General features: G+C 34.2%; 1 protein-coding gene across 2 annotated transcripts in view; it reads left to right on the top strand.

The window, feature by feature from the left end:
• Window positions 1–14,292, top strand: part of card11 (caspase recruitment domain family, member 11) — a 70,111-nt gene extending 55,819 nt beyond the window's left edge. For both annotated transcript variants that reach the window (XM_006637237.3, XM_015360510.2), the window contains exons 14-24: window positions 1,007–1,139; window positions 2,941–3,142; window positions 3,557–3,683; window positions 4,300–4,540; window positions 5,377–5,461; window positions 6,367–6,462; window positions 6,856–6,973; window positions 7,703–7,882; window positions 8,374–8,498; window positions 8,771–8,886; window positions 9,567–14,292. In XM_006637237.3, the coding sequence (XP_006637300.2) occupies window positions 1,007–1,139; window positions 2,941–3,142; window positions 3,557–3,683; window positions 4,300–4,540; window positions 5,377–5,461; window positions 6,367–6,462; window positions 6,856–6,973; window positions 7,703–7,882; window positions 8,374–8,498; window positions 8,771–8,886; window positions 9,567–9,771 (1,628 nt within the window). In that variant the 3' untranslated portion in view covers window positions 9,772–14,292. The remainder of the gene's footprint in view (window positions 1–1,006; window positions 1,140–2,940; window positions 3,143–3,556; window positions 3,684–4,299; window positions 4,541–5,376; window positions 5,462–6,366; window positions 6,463–6,855; window positions 6,974–7,702; window positions 7,883–8,373; window positions 8,499–8,770; window positions 8,887–9,566) is intronic.
• The last annotated feature ends 3,433 nt before the right edge of the window (window positions 14,293–17,725 follow it).

Genomic DNA, 17,725 nt, shown 5'->3' with positions numbered 1-17,725 from the left:
AGTAATATGTTTATATTCCTAAATTAATATCTTTTATGAGCATGTGAAAGGCATGGTGAATTGGAGATTCTCAAGACTTACTTTGTATGATTGGAAACGAATGCGTGATTGGATCAACGAAATGTTGTGGTGTTACTTATTGTCAATGAAAAAATAAAGTATTTTCATTTACAAAGACGGTTACAAAGAATGTAGACCCGGGCAATACTTTGAGTTTACAGCTTGTCCAAGGTCATTCATTATTAATACTATTAGTAATTTATTCGCTAAAGACTTTGATGCATAAAATATTTCTGCATAATTAAAATATTTATGATAAAGGTGGTAGGTTGTGAACTTTTGTCCAACTGAGCAATCTTGCTTTCATAAAATATACCAACTTTTTAATGTATAATGAAATAAGTAAAATGCTGTAATACACAGTTTAAATTTAAAAGTCTAAAGAGTATACAACTTAAATTCTTAATTGAATAGATTGTCCCTCAGCACTGATCAGGATTCGAAACCGAGTCTTTTCTGGTGACAGCTCAAATGCTGTACATGAGAGGTTAAACTTTATTAGCTCCACCTGGCAGTTTTACGAGGTAATTCTGGATACTATTAACATGATCTAATCTGCATACAGTAGGGCGCAGTATGACGTGGAAAGACGCATTATGAAGCGTTTGGATGCAACACGCCCACCGTGTTGTACCCCAGCATACCCCGCTCGTTTTGAATGGCTGCATCTGTATATATTTTAAGAACTATTATTTTGGTAATTTGGTAATTTTATTTTGGTAAGTTTATAATAAAACACATGTTTTAATTTGTGTTTATTATAAATGGTCTAAGGGAAGTATAAATGATAGTTAAAAGACAGTTGTAAAAGCTTACAACTGCACAGTGCATATACTGGGAATGGTTCTAAACTGAAAAACTAAGAATGCAAATTCTTAATTTCTAGGACAGTAGTCAAACAATGCACAGACAGTTCTCAGGCTTCTTCTCCACATCTTTGTTACAGATGAAGACACTGACACATTCTCCCATGGGCCTCCATCTGTCCACTCTTCTTCATCTTCTCATCAGTCTGAGGGCCTGGACTCATATGACCTAGAGCAAGTCAACAACATTTTCAGGAAGTTTTCACTTGAACGGTATAAAGGCATCACAGATAGTTTGTTCTCATTTACTTATTCATTGTACTAATTTTGTATGTTTTATGTAAACCTTAGAGAATGGTTCCTATTATTACCCTTAATAGAATCTGGCAATTTGGTTCTGTTCCTGCTAGGTCAGTTGTTCAAAAAAGTGCTATATACTTTATCTCTGAAACTTTACATGAAAATCTAACAATAGTAATTAGTATTTATTTATACCAGTTTCACTACTGTTGCAGACCTGTAAGAAGCTATTTTCTGCATTTTCATTGTAGTCATAATAAAAAAAAAACATTCCTAATATATTATCAGGAGATAAAAATGTACTTCAATATATGCTTAAATGCCAGGATAAATTTTAACAGCAAATATGTATTGATTTTGTCAGTTTTCATGACCAGTCACGGCTGTCTGTTTATTTTCTGTTTGCACATACCGAAAGTAGTTTCAGCTGGGGCTTAAATAAATTCATGTACAATACTATGTCTTTAAAAATATTGGATTCTGTAATGAACTTTATAATTCTTATTTAACAATTCTAACAGAATATGCATTCTTAGCTTCATTTTTTTCTTTTTAAATAAAATGTAGATAAAATCATTTTTAATATGCTTTACATTTAATATGCTTTTCTTGTGATATAATCCAGTACCATCTGTATGAGTCATTATCATAATGTGTAGGTGTGAAACTGAGTAAGCTTTCATACATGAAGAACTAGAACAGTCATTTATCTCAACAGATGACAAAAGAAATACAGTCTTTTTAACCTTAAATGAAACTTTTAAAGACATCTACAAATCAACATAATATACTTTGTGAAATGCCATGTTGAATATCATTATTTCTCTAGCTAGGTTGCATTAAAAAGCAGAAGAAATTCTTGTCTAATAACTGTAAAAGTGAAAGCATTTTGAATTGCTGTGCCTGAAATTTGTATTAATTCAACTGTTTTGTCATTCATACTTTGAATAATGGTTTTTGTTATGAAAAGCTGTTTCTTTACAGCTGTCCTGCATTTCTAAAAAATAAATAATTTTTTACCCTGTTTTAAAATTTCACATCAAACCTAAAAGCCTTTTAGCTGTAATTGTCAACTTTTGTGTTCTAATTACATCAACAGAATGGAAGAACACTGTAGTACATGTTTTTAAAGTTCAACTGAGTCATGCACACTTTGAAAGAAAACTCTCCTATCTTTTTTGGAAAGAAGGAATGTATGAGTCAACACTTTATTTCGTGGAGGTCCTTTTAAAACTATTCCTGTCAGAGAATATAAGATTAAAGGTGTAAACAATTACAACACATTCTAAAGCTTTAAAAAAAAATTTAATATTCATATAAAATTATTTAATTGAAGAATACACAGATTAACAAAAATGTGTATATGGAACAAAGTCAGAATGAGTATAGTAAAACCTTGGTATTCTTGAGTGTTGGGTGTTGAAATGTGGTATAGGGTTCATGAAACAACCATTTACATAGTAATAGTTTTGTTAGAACTGTTATCTATATCAGAAATAGTGTTAGTAGTTATTTGTAGTACTAATAATGAAGGTGAAGTACTGGAAAAAAGCATTGTTTTCCACCTATAATTCAGATAAATACAAAAAACATTATAAACTACTAACATTAAACTTTTCACTCCATAATCTCCCTCATAAGAAATGCTTTATAATGATTTTCTATCAAATATCTGAAATTGTCAATAATTTAAAAAATGTCCATGCAGTCCATACTGTATGCTTAGCAAATCCCTGTTATGTCTCAAAACTCTCTGAATGTTTTCTTGTTCCAGGCCCTTTAGGCCCTCAGTTACCTCATTCAGCCGTGTCAGCAATACCCTGAGGCCTGTGCAGGATCTTTCTCTTCCTGGGGACTCTCTGTTGTCGGAGATCACTCTAGTTGGAGGAAACGACAGTGGGATTTTTGTCTCCTCTGTCCAGCCAGGCTCCAATGCAGAGATGGCTGGGCTGAGAGAGGGCCATCATCTCCTGCTGGTAAGTATTACTACAGACCTGTTAGGCTCTTAGGTGTACAGAGGACCAGAATTATCAAACTTATTTTTCCTAACTTTATGTTTTTTTAATTGATGCCATTGGTTACATATAGTGATGATAACTGTGAGTGAAGGTGTATTTTGATTTACTTAATGATGCTGAATGCAGGTTGTGTTTTGCCTGGGAGAGACTAGAGTATGTGACTTGCATAGAGTTTTATATTTAATTATTGCTCTAATAATGATGCATACACTTTTACTACAGTGCTGTAGTCTTTTGAATTTTTTTAATAATTATCCAAAGTCAAAACGTATTTCTTCTTAATGATCACTGTATATATATATCAGTCTAGGTACAGTAGTTTAATGGTATTAGCTACAAACCTTTGGACTCATTTTGTTTCTTGCAATGTAGCTTGAAGGTTGTATAAGAGGAGAAAACCAGAAGGTCCCTCTTGATGCTTGTACTAAAGAAGAGGCTCGCTGGACACTGCAGAGGTGCAATGGAACAATCAAGCTGCATTTCAGATCCAACTTTGATGGTAAGACGCAGTGTATCTTTATTTGTATTAAGTTGTTGAACAGTTTTGACTAGTTCTTTTGGAAAGCACTATGTATGATTGATGACACAGATATTCTGTGCTACCTGCTTGGATTAAATTCTGGGATGTAATGTTCTATGATACAAAGTCTCTTAAGTACTGCAAAGCAGAGACAGGAATGTAATTTCCAGCAGCAAGATCCAGTTAATTCAACCAAAATAAAATGGCCTAAAACCCAGCCTAAATGCAAAAATAGCACAAAATTAAATTATGTTTCTAATGGTTGAAAGAAACACAATACAAAATGTATTTTTACATTTCACATCTGTTATCAAAAATGTTAATTACTTTACTTACCATTCATACTAATCTCATGATCACAAATGCAAAATGCATAACTATAAAACAAACTCTTTTGACTGTTCTGTACCAATACTTCTGGAGTCCACTGTAGGAGTAAACTAAACTGGTTAAGTACTGTACATCAATTAGTCAATAAAGTTATACTATTACAATAACATGGTTAATATTTGAGTTAAGGCTTTTCTGTTCAATTTCAGTGCCCCTGTTACTGATTTTACTTCAGATGGCCTAAAGCAAACTGTTCTCCTCTCAGCTTACAGGAAGCTGATGAAAGATCTGGAAGATGGGTCCCTGGTATCTGGAGACTCCTTCTACATTCGACTGAACCTGAATATCTCAGGACAGTCTGACAGCTGCTCTATGTGCATGAAGTGCGACGAGATTGTACATGTGCTGGATACCATGTACCAAGACAAGTGTGAATGGCTGTGTGCACGAGTCGACCCCTTTACAGACAAGGATCTGGAGAAAGGCACTATCCCAAGCTTTTCCAGGTAGTGTGTCAAAAAGACCTTTGCTTTCAAATTGATAAGATGCTAAAAAGATCCAGGTGGCTCAACCCGTAGAAGTGTTAGTTTGGTGTGGATCTTGAGCACGTAGTTATGAATAGAACTGCCCATGTGGCAGTGTACATTTGTCCTGATACCACTGAGTGAGTTGGGTTCAAGCAAGCTGAGGTAACCTTGAATTGCCAACAGAATGTAACAGAGCCTCCTGTATGGTAGCCAAGTGTGGGAGGAAATCTCCCACATTAACCCACAATTTAACCTTTGTAGGTAAGCAAGTAGTTTCCTGTTTTTAGAGGAGCGATGACAAGTATTTAATCTTGGTTGATTCCATTTGGCAAGTCTCATTCCACACCTGTCTTCTTTTTACCAGTGAGCAGACATGGAAACAACCAATGCCATTACTCTAATGAGAGCTTCCCTGCTCTTGGCAATCTGAATCATCGATGTCTAGCTGTTCTCTATTCCTAGATGTCTCAATCCTAACCTGAGAGTTTAACCATTTTCCACTACAGTCCGGTCTCTTCCAGAGACTTCCACTGGAGCTCCCTGTGTCTCTCTCAACAAACGCCTTGTCCATAGTGCTTTGGATATTGTTAAAATGCTTTTGTGTTTTGTGTTTATCAGACAGAATAATATTACTATATTGACTTAGTAATTATTTTTCCTTTTAAAAAAACAATATTTTTCCAACAAGCTTTTTCTTCACAGAAAAAAACCTGTATGTGCCAAAATGTTTTTTTAATATCATATTTTTTGTATGACACTAAAAACCATTGAGAAGAATGTTCTATAATGAGGTTTGCTTAATCCTAATTCCTCAGGGCTCAGCAGCTGCTTCTTGTAAAAATTCAGAAGCTAATGTGCAGAGGGAGCAGAGATGAGACAGAAAATCTGCGTACACTCAGGGTAAGTTTGTTAATTTTGCCTAGCTCTTAGCAAGCTGAGAGTTTGACAATAGCCCAATCCTTTGTCAAAGGATCTCAGTAAGGGAATTTCCTGTGGTCAGCCTGACAACAGGGACTTTGTTACAAGCAAATTTAAAGCAATGTTACAAAAATGGAAGAACTCCATGCAATTATCAGAAATCTTTACACCCTGGGTTTTTAATGCAAAGTGGAAAAACATTCACTGTCTTTAGTTCCATCACCATTTAGTCAGTACAGAAATAGATGTAACATGTTAAGTATCCTTAACAGGAACTTAAAAAAGTAAAAAGTCAGTCAGAACTATCAGAAATATTTCTCTTGGTGATTTCTTTCCCTGGTGCCTACATATTAAAGACTTACATTATATGTAAGGGGGCCAGCAGGGGGCGCTCACCCTGCGGTCATGTGGGTCTTAATGCCCCAGTATAGTGACGGGGACACTATACTGTAAACAGGCGCCGTCCTTCAGATGAGATGTAAAACCGAGGTCCGGACTCTCTGTGGTCATTAAAAATCCCAGGGCGTTTCTCGAAAAGAGTAGAGGTGTAACCCCGGCGTCCTGGCCAAATTTCCCCATTGGCCTTTACCAATCATGGCCTCCTAATAATCCCCATCTATGAATTGGCTACATTACTCTGCTCTCCTCCCCACTGATAGCTGATGTGAGCATTCTGGCGCACTATGGCTGCCGTCCCATCATCCAGGTGGATGCTGCACATTGGTGGTGGTGGAGGGGAGTCCCCATTACCTGTAAAGCGCTTTGAGTGGAGTGTCCAGAAAAGTGGTATATAAGTGTAAGCAATTATTATTATTATTATATGTCCTCATATATACTCTAAATAATAGAGTGGAGAATTTTTTTAAATGCCTCTGCTTTTGTTTCAGAATACGTTGCAGCCAGAGGAGTCTCCACCTCCCCCAGATCCAAAATCCAGCCCACGTCTGTCTAGGGCAAGCTTTTTCATCGGTCAGATCTTACAAGTAAGAGCACCACGTAATCTAGATCTCTGTTTACGAAGCCACAGAATAGATCTTCATAGATTCCTGCTGTCACCTTCTCAAAGTGAAGGTGGGCTGCATTTACTTTAAAACTTCACAGTTGATGCAGGTACCCTTTTGGTTTGGTGGACTGTGTTGAGATGATCTGGTAGTCATAGCTTGTATTTTAATGGACGCTGCCTCATATGCAGTTGTCTGAGTGGTAACTTATGCTGAGCTTTGTTTTGTCCTGAATTTTGGGAAACACAAAATTTAGATTGTTTCTCTTGGAGAAGAGGTTTGGAAGGGTTGCCCTCTTTAATAAAGTATGCTTACAATTTTTAATTACATCTAATTACAATTTCAATTGAATTACAAAAATCTTTCTTCCCTCAGTTTGTAAGCAGGACAGAGAACAAGTATAAGAGGATGAACAGCACAGAGAGAGTGAGGATCGTTAGCGCTGGGACCTCCTCACTTCCACGGCCCAGTTTTGAATCAGTGAAGACAGATGGTAATCTTTCCTTACCTTACACGATCAAAGCGATGAGATATAATTGGGTACCTTGTGAACACTGTCATATTCTTTGTATGAATAATGACACCGAGGTTTCTGTAGAGTAATGTCTTCCTTTATAATAATATGAGAGTCCCAAATCAAAGATATATTACTTAAAATACTTCTTAAAGAATTTAATTAAGGTACAATGACAAATAAAGTTCAAACTAAGGCATGACTGTACCTATTATGCTTCAAAATGGTTATTTCAAAAGTGTTTTAAAATAAAGAGAATGCTATAGAGAGGACTGTTGGACATATAGTATTGATTTCAAGCGCAATGCACCTTTCTCCTGTAATCTAATTTTGAAACATCAATGCCTATTCTTGTGTCTGAATTATAACTGGTAAATAATTTTTCCATAAAACACAGAGACAATCAGATTTTAAAACATTTACACTTTAAGTACTTTTTAAGTACTTTCTCCTATATTACTCTCCTATTTTTACTGAATGCAAAAAAACAACTTTGGACAGCATTTTCTACCCCTTGTCAAAGACAGATTTGTATCTGAAAACTGCATATCTGAAAAGAGTTTATAATTTGCTGAGATTATTGTTGTAATCTGAGTTTTTAATTTCAATACATTGTTAGCAAAGGTTATTGCCTCATAGACTGCAGCGTGATATTACGTTTTGCAACCTAGAAATGCTTTTCATTTGTCGTGTGTTTTGAACTTTCAGACTTGGACACAGAGAATGACCTGAACAAGAGTTTAAACTTGATTCCATACAGCTTGGTGACTCCGCATCATTGCCAGCGTAAACGACCTGTCCTTTTTGCACCAAACAGTCTGGCCAAGACTATTGTACAGAAGTTCCTCAATTTAGGAGGAGCCATGGAATTCAACATATGCAAGCCAGGTAATAACAAAATAATACATATGCCTAAAAAATACACAAAGGGACTATGAAATGAATAATGTAAGAATGTGCATCAGTACTGTATGTGACAGTCTATTAATCCCAAATATAAAGGATAAAGATTTATGTATGATTATATGATGAGTGTGAAGGTATGTGGTATAAAAGCATTAAAAAATACTGCTGGACCACCCTAATATAGCATAATATGAAATGACATTAAAGCTTCAACCTTAGAACAGCAGTGGAGAAATAATATGAACCAACATGGCTAATTAGGTTTAACATGGTTTAATGTTTAACATTATTTTTTTCCAGGATATGCCTTACATATAGAATGTTATTCAAAAATAGTGGTACTTTAATTTGGATTTGGATTTGGATTTTCATAAACATTCCAAAGGGATAATGTCCTCAAGTATTTTGCAATGATGTTATTGTACTTCTGCTGCTATTGTACAGTCAAGTCTGTCCCCTTACTTTCCTTTTAGATATTCTGACAAAGGAAGAGTTTCTTCAGAAGCAAAAGATAGAGCCTATCATATATTCAAAAGAGAAGCATGCCAATACATATGAATGTATCACAACAGAAAACATTGAAGCTGTTGCTGCCAAGGTATTGCCAAAATCTTTTAACATCAGAGTGATCCAGTGGCCATCAGGAGGGCATTACTGCCTATGTAGCTTCTTTTGGGCCAACAGCTAGTGCTGTACAATAGATAAACAGATTCTTTAAAACTGATTGCTACTGCACCTGTGTCTAACAGCAAGTATCCTCATGTAAATTTGACACTCAATTTAGTCTTTGTGAGGAGATTGTGGTTACCTCAGTTGATTTCGCACTTTTTAAAAAGACCTAAAGAATGGATTTGAATTCTCGTTCCATAGAATAAGCATTGCTTGTTGGAAGCTGAACTCAGCTGCACAAAAGATTTGATCCGAAGGGAAATCTATCCCATCATCATCTACATCAAAGTCTGTGAAAAGAACGTCAAGAAATTCAGGTACTGGTGCTGTTTGAATAATTTCATTTATATGCACAGAAGAAAATTCCATTAACAAAAAACCCAGTTACTATTGTGGTTTATGAATTATACTGTATGCCAGTGCTGCTTGCATAGTCCTGCATCATGTTAATAAAATCTCAGAAGGTTACATTTTCTAAACTGTAGACAAATTGTAAAGCAAAGGTGCATATCATATGTTTTGTAACACATTTCAGGTCCCGCATTCTTTCAGATTTTTCCAGTGAGGTCTTCAATTGTTTACTGTAGATATCCCAAGACATTTGTAATTCTTATTTTTTTAACTAAAAATATATCTGTTAGATTTTCATTTTGGACTTTTTTCTCTTATGAGTCAATTAATCCTTCCTCAAACAGTGTTTAAAAGTGGCTTGTTATAGGAAAAAGGATAACAGTAAATACAAGCCCAATAGTTAAAGGTCAAAGCTTTGGAAAGTAACAGATTGAAAACTCTCTAGAAGATGCTGTCATTTTGATAAGAGAACATTATAAGCATGAATTGGGTGCATCCCACATTTTTTGATCAAACCAAATGATGCATATATGGGCATTTTTGGGGTTTCATTTTTAAAAAGATGTAGGAAAATCTGTCAAGTTTGAATTGACCATTCCACCCAGGGAAATGTAACTTAAATATCATTCAATCATTTTCTTTCCAGGAGACTGCCATTAAAGCTAGATTCTGAGGACGAGTTTCTGAGAAAGTGTCGCTCAAAGGAAAAGGAACTGGAGTCCCTCCCTTGTCTCTATGCTACAGTGGAAGCTGATTCTTGGAGTGGAGTTGAGGACCTCTTGAAAGTTATCAAGGACAAAATCCTGGATGAACAGAAGAAGACAGTGTGGATTGAACAGGACCTTCTCTAGTTAATGTTCCAGAGTTGCTAAATGAAGCAGTTAATTTCCGAACTTTGTGAATGAAGTGGTGGCACATACTTTAAGGATGGAACAATGCAGTCTTAACTTTTCAGTGCGCCCAGACTGTTGCTGTTTTGACTTCAGTGGAAGTTTGTAAACCATGTACAAAGAAATGTACAGGAAATGACTGCAACCAGAATTTCTGCAGCTGATTAAAAATGTCTGCAGTAGACAGTCTGGCTAAATTTGAAAATGGCTTCGGCAGAAAAAAGAAGAAAGGATATACTTACTAATACCAAGTTGAAAGTTCTCAATTGCAAAACATCAAAGGTCCTAGGAAGAACCTTTAAAGATGTCTAAACTGCACAAGGAAGTTATATTGGGACAGTAACATTTACAACAGAATTTAATGAACTGTGCATTCACATATACATTACTTCCTTGTGTGCACAAACACTGGAAGCTTTTGCACTTTAGCCTTAGATAATAAGGCTAAATAATGAATTCCATCGATACGTCTATACATCTTAGTACTGTACATCTATATAGATGTACATCTATAACAAAGAAAAAGACAAAATATAGAAAATAATAAAAAATACAGAAAATAATATGCAAGATTCTAAAATTGTTATGATTTATAGATAAGTAACATGGGTACCATATTGACAATGGAAATTGTATTGTGCAGGAATAGGAGACTTAGATGCAAAATCATGTTTCCTGCAAATGTTTGAAGACAATGGACATTCAATGTTCCTGCACAAAGAAAGATGCTGTGATATATTTTTTTGTGCACGGCTTAACCAAAATCTGACAAAGAGATTATCTGGATTGCCACACTGTGAGACAATGATTCTACTAATGCTGAACACTTAAATGACAAAACAGTAAACTGTCACTGTCATTTAAAGAACCATATCTATAGTAGTGTGTTATTTTAATTGTTATGTTGTATAAGTTTATATTAATACAAATTAATTATTTATATAGTAAGTTATATATAATTAATTACTATACCATACTTACATACTGTATAAGATATAGAAAAATTGACAAATTGGAACATAACTGCATGAGAGCTGCTCCAGTACTTTTCCTTTTTTTCCAGCAAATTTGTGGCACTTTATTTGTAGAATTTTTGGAATCTGTGTACTGTACTGTAATTTTCACCCCACACACCCAATTTGTATTTCAGAATTATTGTGTGCAGGCTTTGATCAGGGCGTTAATATCACAATACACACAGGGCTTTCCAAAAAAGTAATTAATTAATTGAAAACTGGTAAAAGTAAAAAGATAAATTAGTAAAAATATGAACACCTTCCAGAAATATACTGTACAGTAGTCAATAACTGTGTTCTTATCATAGCTAACACAAACACAAAATGTTGAAAACAAAATGTTTTCTTCAGAAAGTAATTTAGATACATTAGAGACAAAACAAGGTTTTTAATTTAAGATAAGATTGTAGTTTGGTTCTGTTAGACATTGCCACATTACAAAAACTCAAGACATCGCCAGTTCATAAATAACAGTACTTTGGGGTGTTATCGACATGTTATGAAGATGTTTGAATAACAACTGATGTTGCCACAAAGGTATTCAGTAACATCAACAGGTTTTATCTCTAAAAGAATCACGGATAGGCTGGACAGGGGGCAGATTAAATGAAAAGTAGAAATTGGCAGGAGGATTATTAAAATGTGATATTTGTTCAAGCTCTATATTGAAAGTAAAGTTAATTTGTGCCTAAAAGTGAAACTTCATCCTCTTTAGCCTTCAGCCTGTATATCTTTTGTAGAAGTTTTTGACATAAATAGTGGATGAATATTTGAACCCCATTTGTAGTAGAAGGAAGCCAATTTATGCAGGTCCTTTCCAAAACCACAGAATCATAAATTCTTTCTTTTTTCATTTTTGTCAGTTTTGGGTTTTAGCTTTTTTGCTTTTCTAAACAAAATTCCTCTTGGGTACAGATTATTTCATGATATTTAATGTGAATCAAAATTATCTGACATCATTTTCTATTTACACATACAAAGATTTGGTTTGTAAACTGACAGTATTGTCCAGTCATCTCAAACCATTTTTTATTAGTTTATAGGCCTATATTCTGCAAATACTGTGGATATGATAGACAATGGAAACAGAAGCTTTATTTTAAAAATATTTGATGGCATCTGAATTCCTCTATTTATTGCTGCCAGAACATTTCATTTCTAAAGAATACAGAAAACACTTAAAAGGAAAGATTACACAGCATAGAGGAACTTTACAGTGAGCAACTGCTAATAAGGTCTGCAAAATAATACGTCTAAGGAATGTTTAGAAATAGTACTCCTTTTCTGCTGTTGCAATGCATACAACTTGAAAAAGGTTTCTCATATACAATTGTGACAGCAGGGTTAAAGTATAGTTGAAACCATTTCTGAAATACATTTGCTATGTTTTAGAATGTTCTTCACTGTGTAATTGAAAAGCATTTTGTTTTCATTTTGATTATAGTGTTTTATCTATAGATAGTGTTTTATCTAGATATCTATATATTTTAATAAAATATATTTATAAGACAACAACAGCAAACCTATCTAATCCTTCGTTTTAGAAACTGATATACCTAAAAAAATACTCCTGTTTTTTCATTTTAAACCATATAGCCTTGAAAAAATATTCAGATCTTTCAAAGTTTTCACATTTAGTTCCTTTTAATGTTTGCATTCCTTATGCTTTGAACTAGTAGTTAATATTTGTTATTGTTATAATACTGTACACAACCTACTCCATATATTCAAAGCAAAAAACAAGAAAAAGGTAATAAGAATACATTTGCAAGGCAATGTATATAGCATTGTGTTATTTATTTTTTCAAGGGATTATGCAAAGATATAATCATGTATCAGCCACTCCTCTAACCAAAATCTAACTACTAAATAAACATCACCATGAAATTGCATCACAATGCTGTACAAAATATATGATATTCACAGGACATTGAACTTACACTTTACACAGTTCAAGACAGTTTAAAACATTATAAGAATGTGACATAATAAAGTAATTTTATATCTGCAAATGTCTTGCAGGTATTTTGGTATCTGCAAATTTTGACTTTCATGCAGCGTGACAGAAAAATGAATACATTTAACAATCAAGAACTGTACATTTCAAACATTGTACATCCTAAATTTCATTGCCAGTTGCAAGGAAGCATCCGCATAAATTCTGTTCAGGTTATGTAAAGCGTGCTTCACTGCCACATTGATCATAAAGTGCAGAGCAAACAAGTAGCATCTGATCCCAGCTCCTCTGATGTTATTTATGTCTTTGTCTGTGGCTATAAAGTGTGCACTCTTATCTCTTCAACCCAAGCCACACATTACTGCTTTTTCCTCTTCCAACTTAAGATTCAAATTCACATGAATGAAATGTAACCAGGAAGTGCTAGGAGGACATAAAACTTTCCACCTACTGCCAACCCACTCTTTCACTTGTAAGCATCTGCCCACATACTCTCAGAGCTGTCAATACATTGACACTTGAGGTAGATGGATTACTGTCAATGTACAAAAAATAGAAATAATAATAAAAATAAAAGATCTGGATTGTATGCGTCATCAGCAAACAGTGGAAAAATCAGTTAATCATAACTGTATACCACTGAATATTGTATAAGATGTGGTAGTTTGTTTCTGGTTATCCTTCCAGTGCTACTGTCAATAACAACACTGACAGTAAATTAAATTTCCATTACAATCATTTCAAACAAGAGTTTGAATTCACAAAACCTAAACCGAGAGAGGTCAAAATTATAAAAGCACAGTACACAGTTGAAAGCAATCAACCACTTTTGAGCAGTATTAAACAACAAAAACAACCAAATGATTAGTGAGATTACAATTGTTAGATAATTTTGTTTTGAGAGCTGACAATTTTCTGTGTATGAGCTAAATGATTAGCTTAAATGGTTTACTACTTGCTCTGAAGTCTTCTTTTGCTGGGTACATAAATCAAAAGAAAGCTTTTTTGTCAAAAGAAACAAGTAATTTAAACAAATAAAGAAATTATCTGGAGGAGAAACAAATCTTACATTGAAGAGGCTAAACTGCATAAAAATGCTTTTGCAAAAATGGAAAATATAATTTCAAAAAGCACATTGTTTTTAATTGTGACTTGAAAGTAAAGTCCTTAAAAATCAGATACCCATGCTTCTAATACTTGAGTACTGGTAGGAAGGTTCTGTCTGGATTCTAAATATATATGGAAACTCAATTTGTCATTGCATGCTACTGTGTTAAAAAATGAAACTAAATGCAAACATTTGAAAGTACCAAAATTAATTTCAGACATTGCCTTGCACATGGAATTAAGAAAGATATGTGGTATGGAGAGTAAAAGACTTATAGATTATAGGTACTTTACTGTATACCACAAAATAGAAATAACCTGTGTAAATCTATTTTACAGACAGTATATCCTGACTGTATAAGGACATAGCTACAAAATCAGATAAACTCCTATGAAACATTATTTTAAGGCTTTGTTTTACTTTGTCAGTACAATTAATAAATTAAATATTGGAACTAATCTCAAATAGATTTGTTTTGGAATAGTTGGTCACATATAAAGACGAGTAAGCATTAGAAAAAAACGTTTAGTATTATTTATGCCAAATTAACAATAACAGCTTGTACCACTTGTGTACTATAGTCTGTATCTGGAATAGTTCAGTGGGAAAAAAAAAAATCATGGGCTTGTTTTCTCATGACTAGCTACAGTATACTCATCCAGAGTTGCCTACATTACCCCTAACAGTGACTTGACACTGATTGTATCCCTCCAGGACTGGGCAGTATCCCCTAAGTAACATAGAAACTAACATCCCTTTACTCAGTGTCCTTGTATACAGTACATCATTTCAGCAGCAGCTCTTTGTGAGACATTGTGCTAGTTGAGAAATAGAATTCTCCATTAAAAGACCAGGTGGAATATGATCAATCTGAAGTGTCCCAGTTGGTTGTGGCATATGGTTTGTCAATCTGCTTCACTGATATACTGTCTGTTAAAGAATAAGAGCAACAGCTGAAAAAAAAATGCAAAAGGAAAAATCACTCTCAAAATGTATGTTTAATTACATTAATTATTTTTAAATGAGAAAATGAGAAATGAGCTATAACACTGACCATTCTGACTCCATTCACAGCAACACGTGCTGTAAAGCTCTATTACAGCAATCTTATGAGCATTGCCAGAACCTATTGGGCCTCTATATTTTAATGAGTAACAACTATGAGAGGGATACTTCAAATTATATTTATACACTATCAGTATTTTTCTGGCTCAAAATTCAAAGACACATAAGGGGGAGAAGATGAAGCATTAATCCAATACACTAAAGCCATCCTACAACCTGTCACTATGTGCTTATATACTCAAAATTAAAGAACATTAGAATAGCAAGCCGTTGTAACAAGACTGCACATTCTTTCAAGCTTAAAAATGAATGAGGACATGGATTTTTGTTGATTTGATTAAAATTTGATTTAATTGAATTCTCACTGCCTCACTTCAAAATATGTGGCAAAAAGAAACAGTATTATACAGTATATAGCAATAAATAAGTTCCTAATAATTTCCCAAACTTTAAAGCCATTAACTTAAGATTCAAATTGGATATGTTTTACTTTTTGGAAAAATATGTGCACAAGAACCATTAACTTAATGTTGCACATAAAATGCACATTTCAAAATACACATTATGTTAACTTCATGCAACACTCAACAATTTCTGCAAATACCCACTGGGTATATTTTGGGGCTTCGTATCACTTTTTATTTTGGTAGAAACACTCAAGATTGTTTGCTGTAGACATAGCTGTAAAAAATGTGCTTCCTTGCAATATTTACTTGTATTCATATACATGTATGCATGCATGTATTCATATATGCATACCTACACAGTTTGTATCAAATGCAAAAGCAAATCTATTAATAAAAAAATTAAAGGTCTTCAAATACACTATGAAACTTGCATTGTTTCTTTTTATCTTTTGATACTTTTCATTGGTGTAAAATTCCACCAAAACATGGGTAAAAGTAAGATCTTTCTCCCATGACCATTAGGTACAAACATATTAAATGACAATATTGCTAATAAAGACTGACAGTTAATCAATGTAAAAAAAATACTTGTTTGGAAAATTGATATTTGTCGCTAGGGTTGCTTGCTGCTAAAAGGGTCCAAAAGCATGCCCAGTGAACTGCAGAATTTGGAAGTGTAAGAATCACATTTTGCTCATGTCTCTCAAGTGGTTGATCCTGACTCTTTTAAAATGGACAAATTTAAAACAGAGACCAACTGAGAAAACCTCACTGGTACAGCATGTGCATGGCTAACCATGAGTGAGAATAAAAAAAGCATGTTTATTTGTGACCAACTAGGGGATATTGTAATCATTTAATAACTCTGGGCCAAATTATTAAATCATTTTCTCTACATGAATGAGAATGATTATTTTCTTAAAACATTAAAAATGGCTGAATCTGGCTAAATGTCTGATTTTCTCTGTTTTGACTGCTGTACATCACAGATCTACTTGTGCAGCATGACTAGAGCAGTTTACACATTATTTTTCTCCACCTTTGCAGAACACTGGAAATTCCTGGATCCAGATTCCACTGAAAACTGCGGCAGAAGAATTAACAGAATGTCATTTTCAATATTTTTCCCAAATAATTATGGGCCAATTTCCTTCTCTCTCAGGGATGACATTTCATAACAAGGGAGACATCTTGTAATAACCCTAATAGATCCAAAACTATTCACAGTAGGTTTCCAAACTGAAATATAATTTTATTAAAAGAACTTTGTACTGTAAGTCAACACTTTTACGGTAGTATAATCTACCAGACAAAGCAGCTCGTTGGGCCAGAGCTCATCCTGATTTCTGTTGCATTCAGTGGACTAGAGAGCACAAGACTCCTCTCCTGATGGAAAGATACATCACAGTGATTACCCCCAACAATGCTGTTCACACTTAGAAAGCTGGTTGGACTGAACCAAATTGGGTAAAGTACCTCACTCATGGTGCAACAGCATACCTAACAAATGCACTGGCCATTTCATGCAAATATCGCCCGCAAGCAAATGCACTACACCCACTTCTGTCTCCCTATGACACGAGCAGTTGTCTCAGCACCTATCCTTGGTACATAAAAATTTACCAGACCCTTGGAAATCAAAGAGACTTGGAAGTTCTTGCATGACAAGGCATGTTCTCTTTAATGCACAGCAATCTACTTAACAGGCTGAAAACTAGTAAAACCATATTGAGTAATAAAAAGAAAGGGTCAGAATTCTTAGCTAACTCTATAGATTGAATAATTTAAAACAAGGCAAGAATATCACACTACATACTAACAAGGACTGAGCTCCAAGGTAAATTGCTGAGCCACGGGCAAAGGGTCAATGCAGAAGGAAATAAGAAATTATTTGCATTGTTTCATATATTATTATTTTTGCTCTATTATTTTCTTTTCAAATAACCAGCGTTTCTCATATTGAACACAGAACAATAAGAAACAAGTTTGTATTTTATTATTACACAAGAAGAAATGGTGCTAATATAAAATTGTTACTAACATTTCTGTGGAGGAACGATGACAATTTTTGTATGTAGTGCATGGTTATTTAATTCACATATAGAGAACATTCACGACGACGGTTAACTCGTGGTTGCTTCTAACTGAAATTAAAGATAAATTGTTTTTTAAAAGAAATTACAAAATTTAAACTCCGAGTTTTCTTACTCTTTGCATCTGTTACCTATTCAAGATAATAGCCTTGTGGTGTCCATGACTTAACAGAAGTGCGTCAATTCAACGTTAAAGCGGTTAATGTTTTACCGCAGATCACTGCCACAGTAATTCTGTCGTGGGCAGAAGGAAAAGGACCGAACGATAG

This window comes from Lepisosteus oculatus, chromosome 19 (assembly GCF_040954835.1).
Source record: "Lepisosteus oculatus isolate fLepOcu1 chromosome 19, fLepOcu1.hap2, whole genome shotgun sequence".
Classification (NCBI taxonomy): domain Eukaryota; kingdom Metazoa; phylum Chordata; class Actinopteri; order Semionotiformes; family Lepisosteidae; genus Lepisosteus; species Lepisosteus oculatus.
The sequence above is the reverse complement of the archived record's forward strand: the minus strand, read 5'-3'. Positions and strand labels throughout refer to the sequence as shown.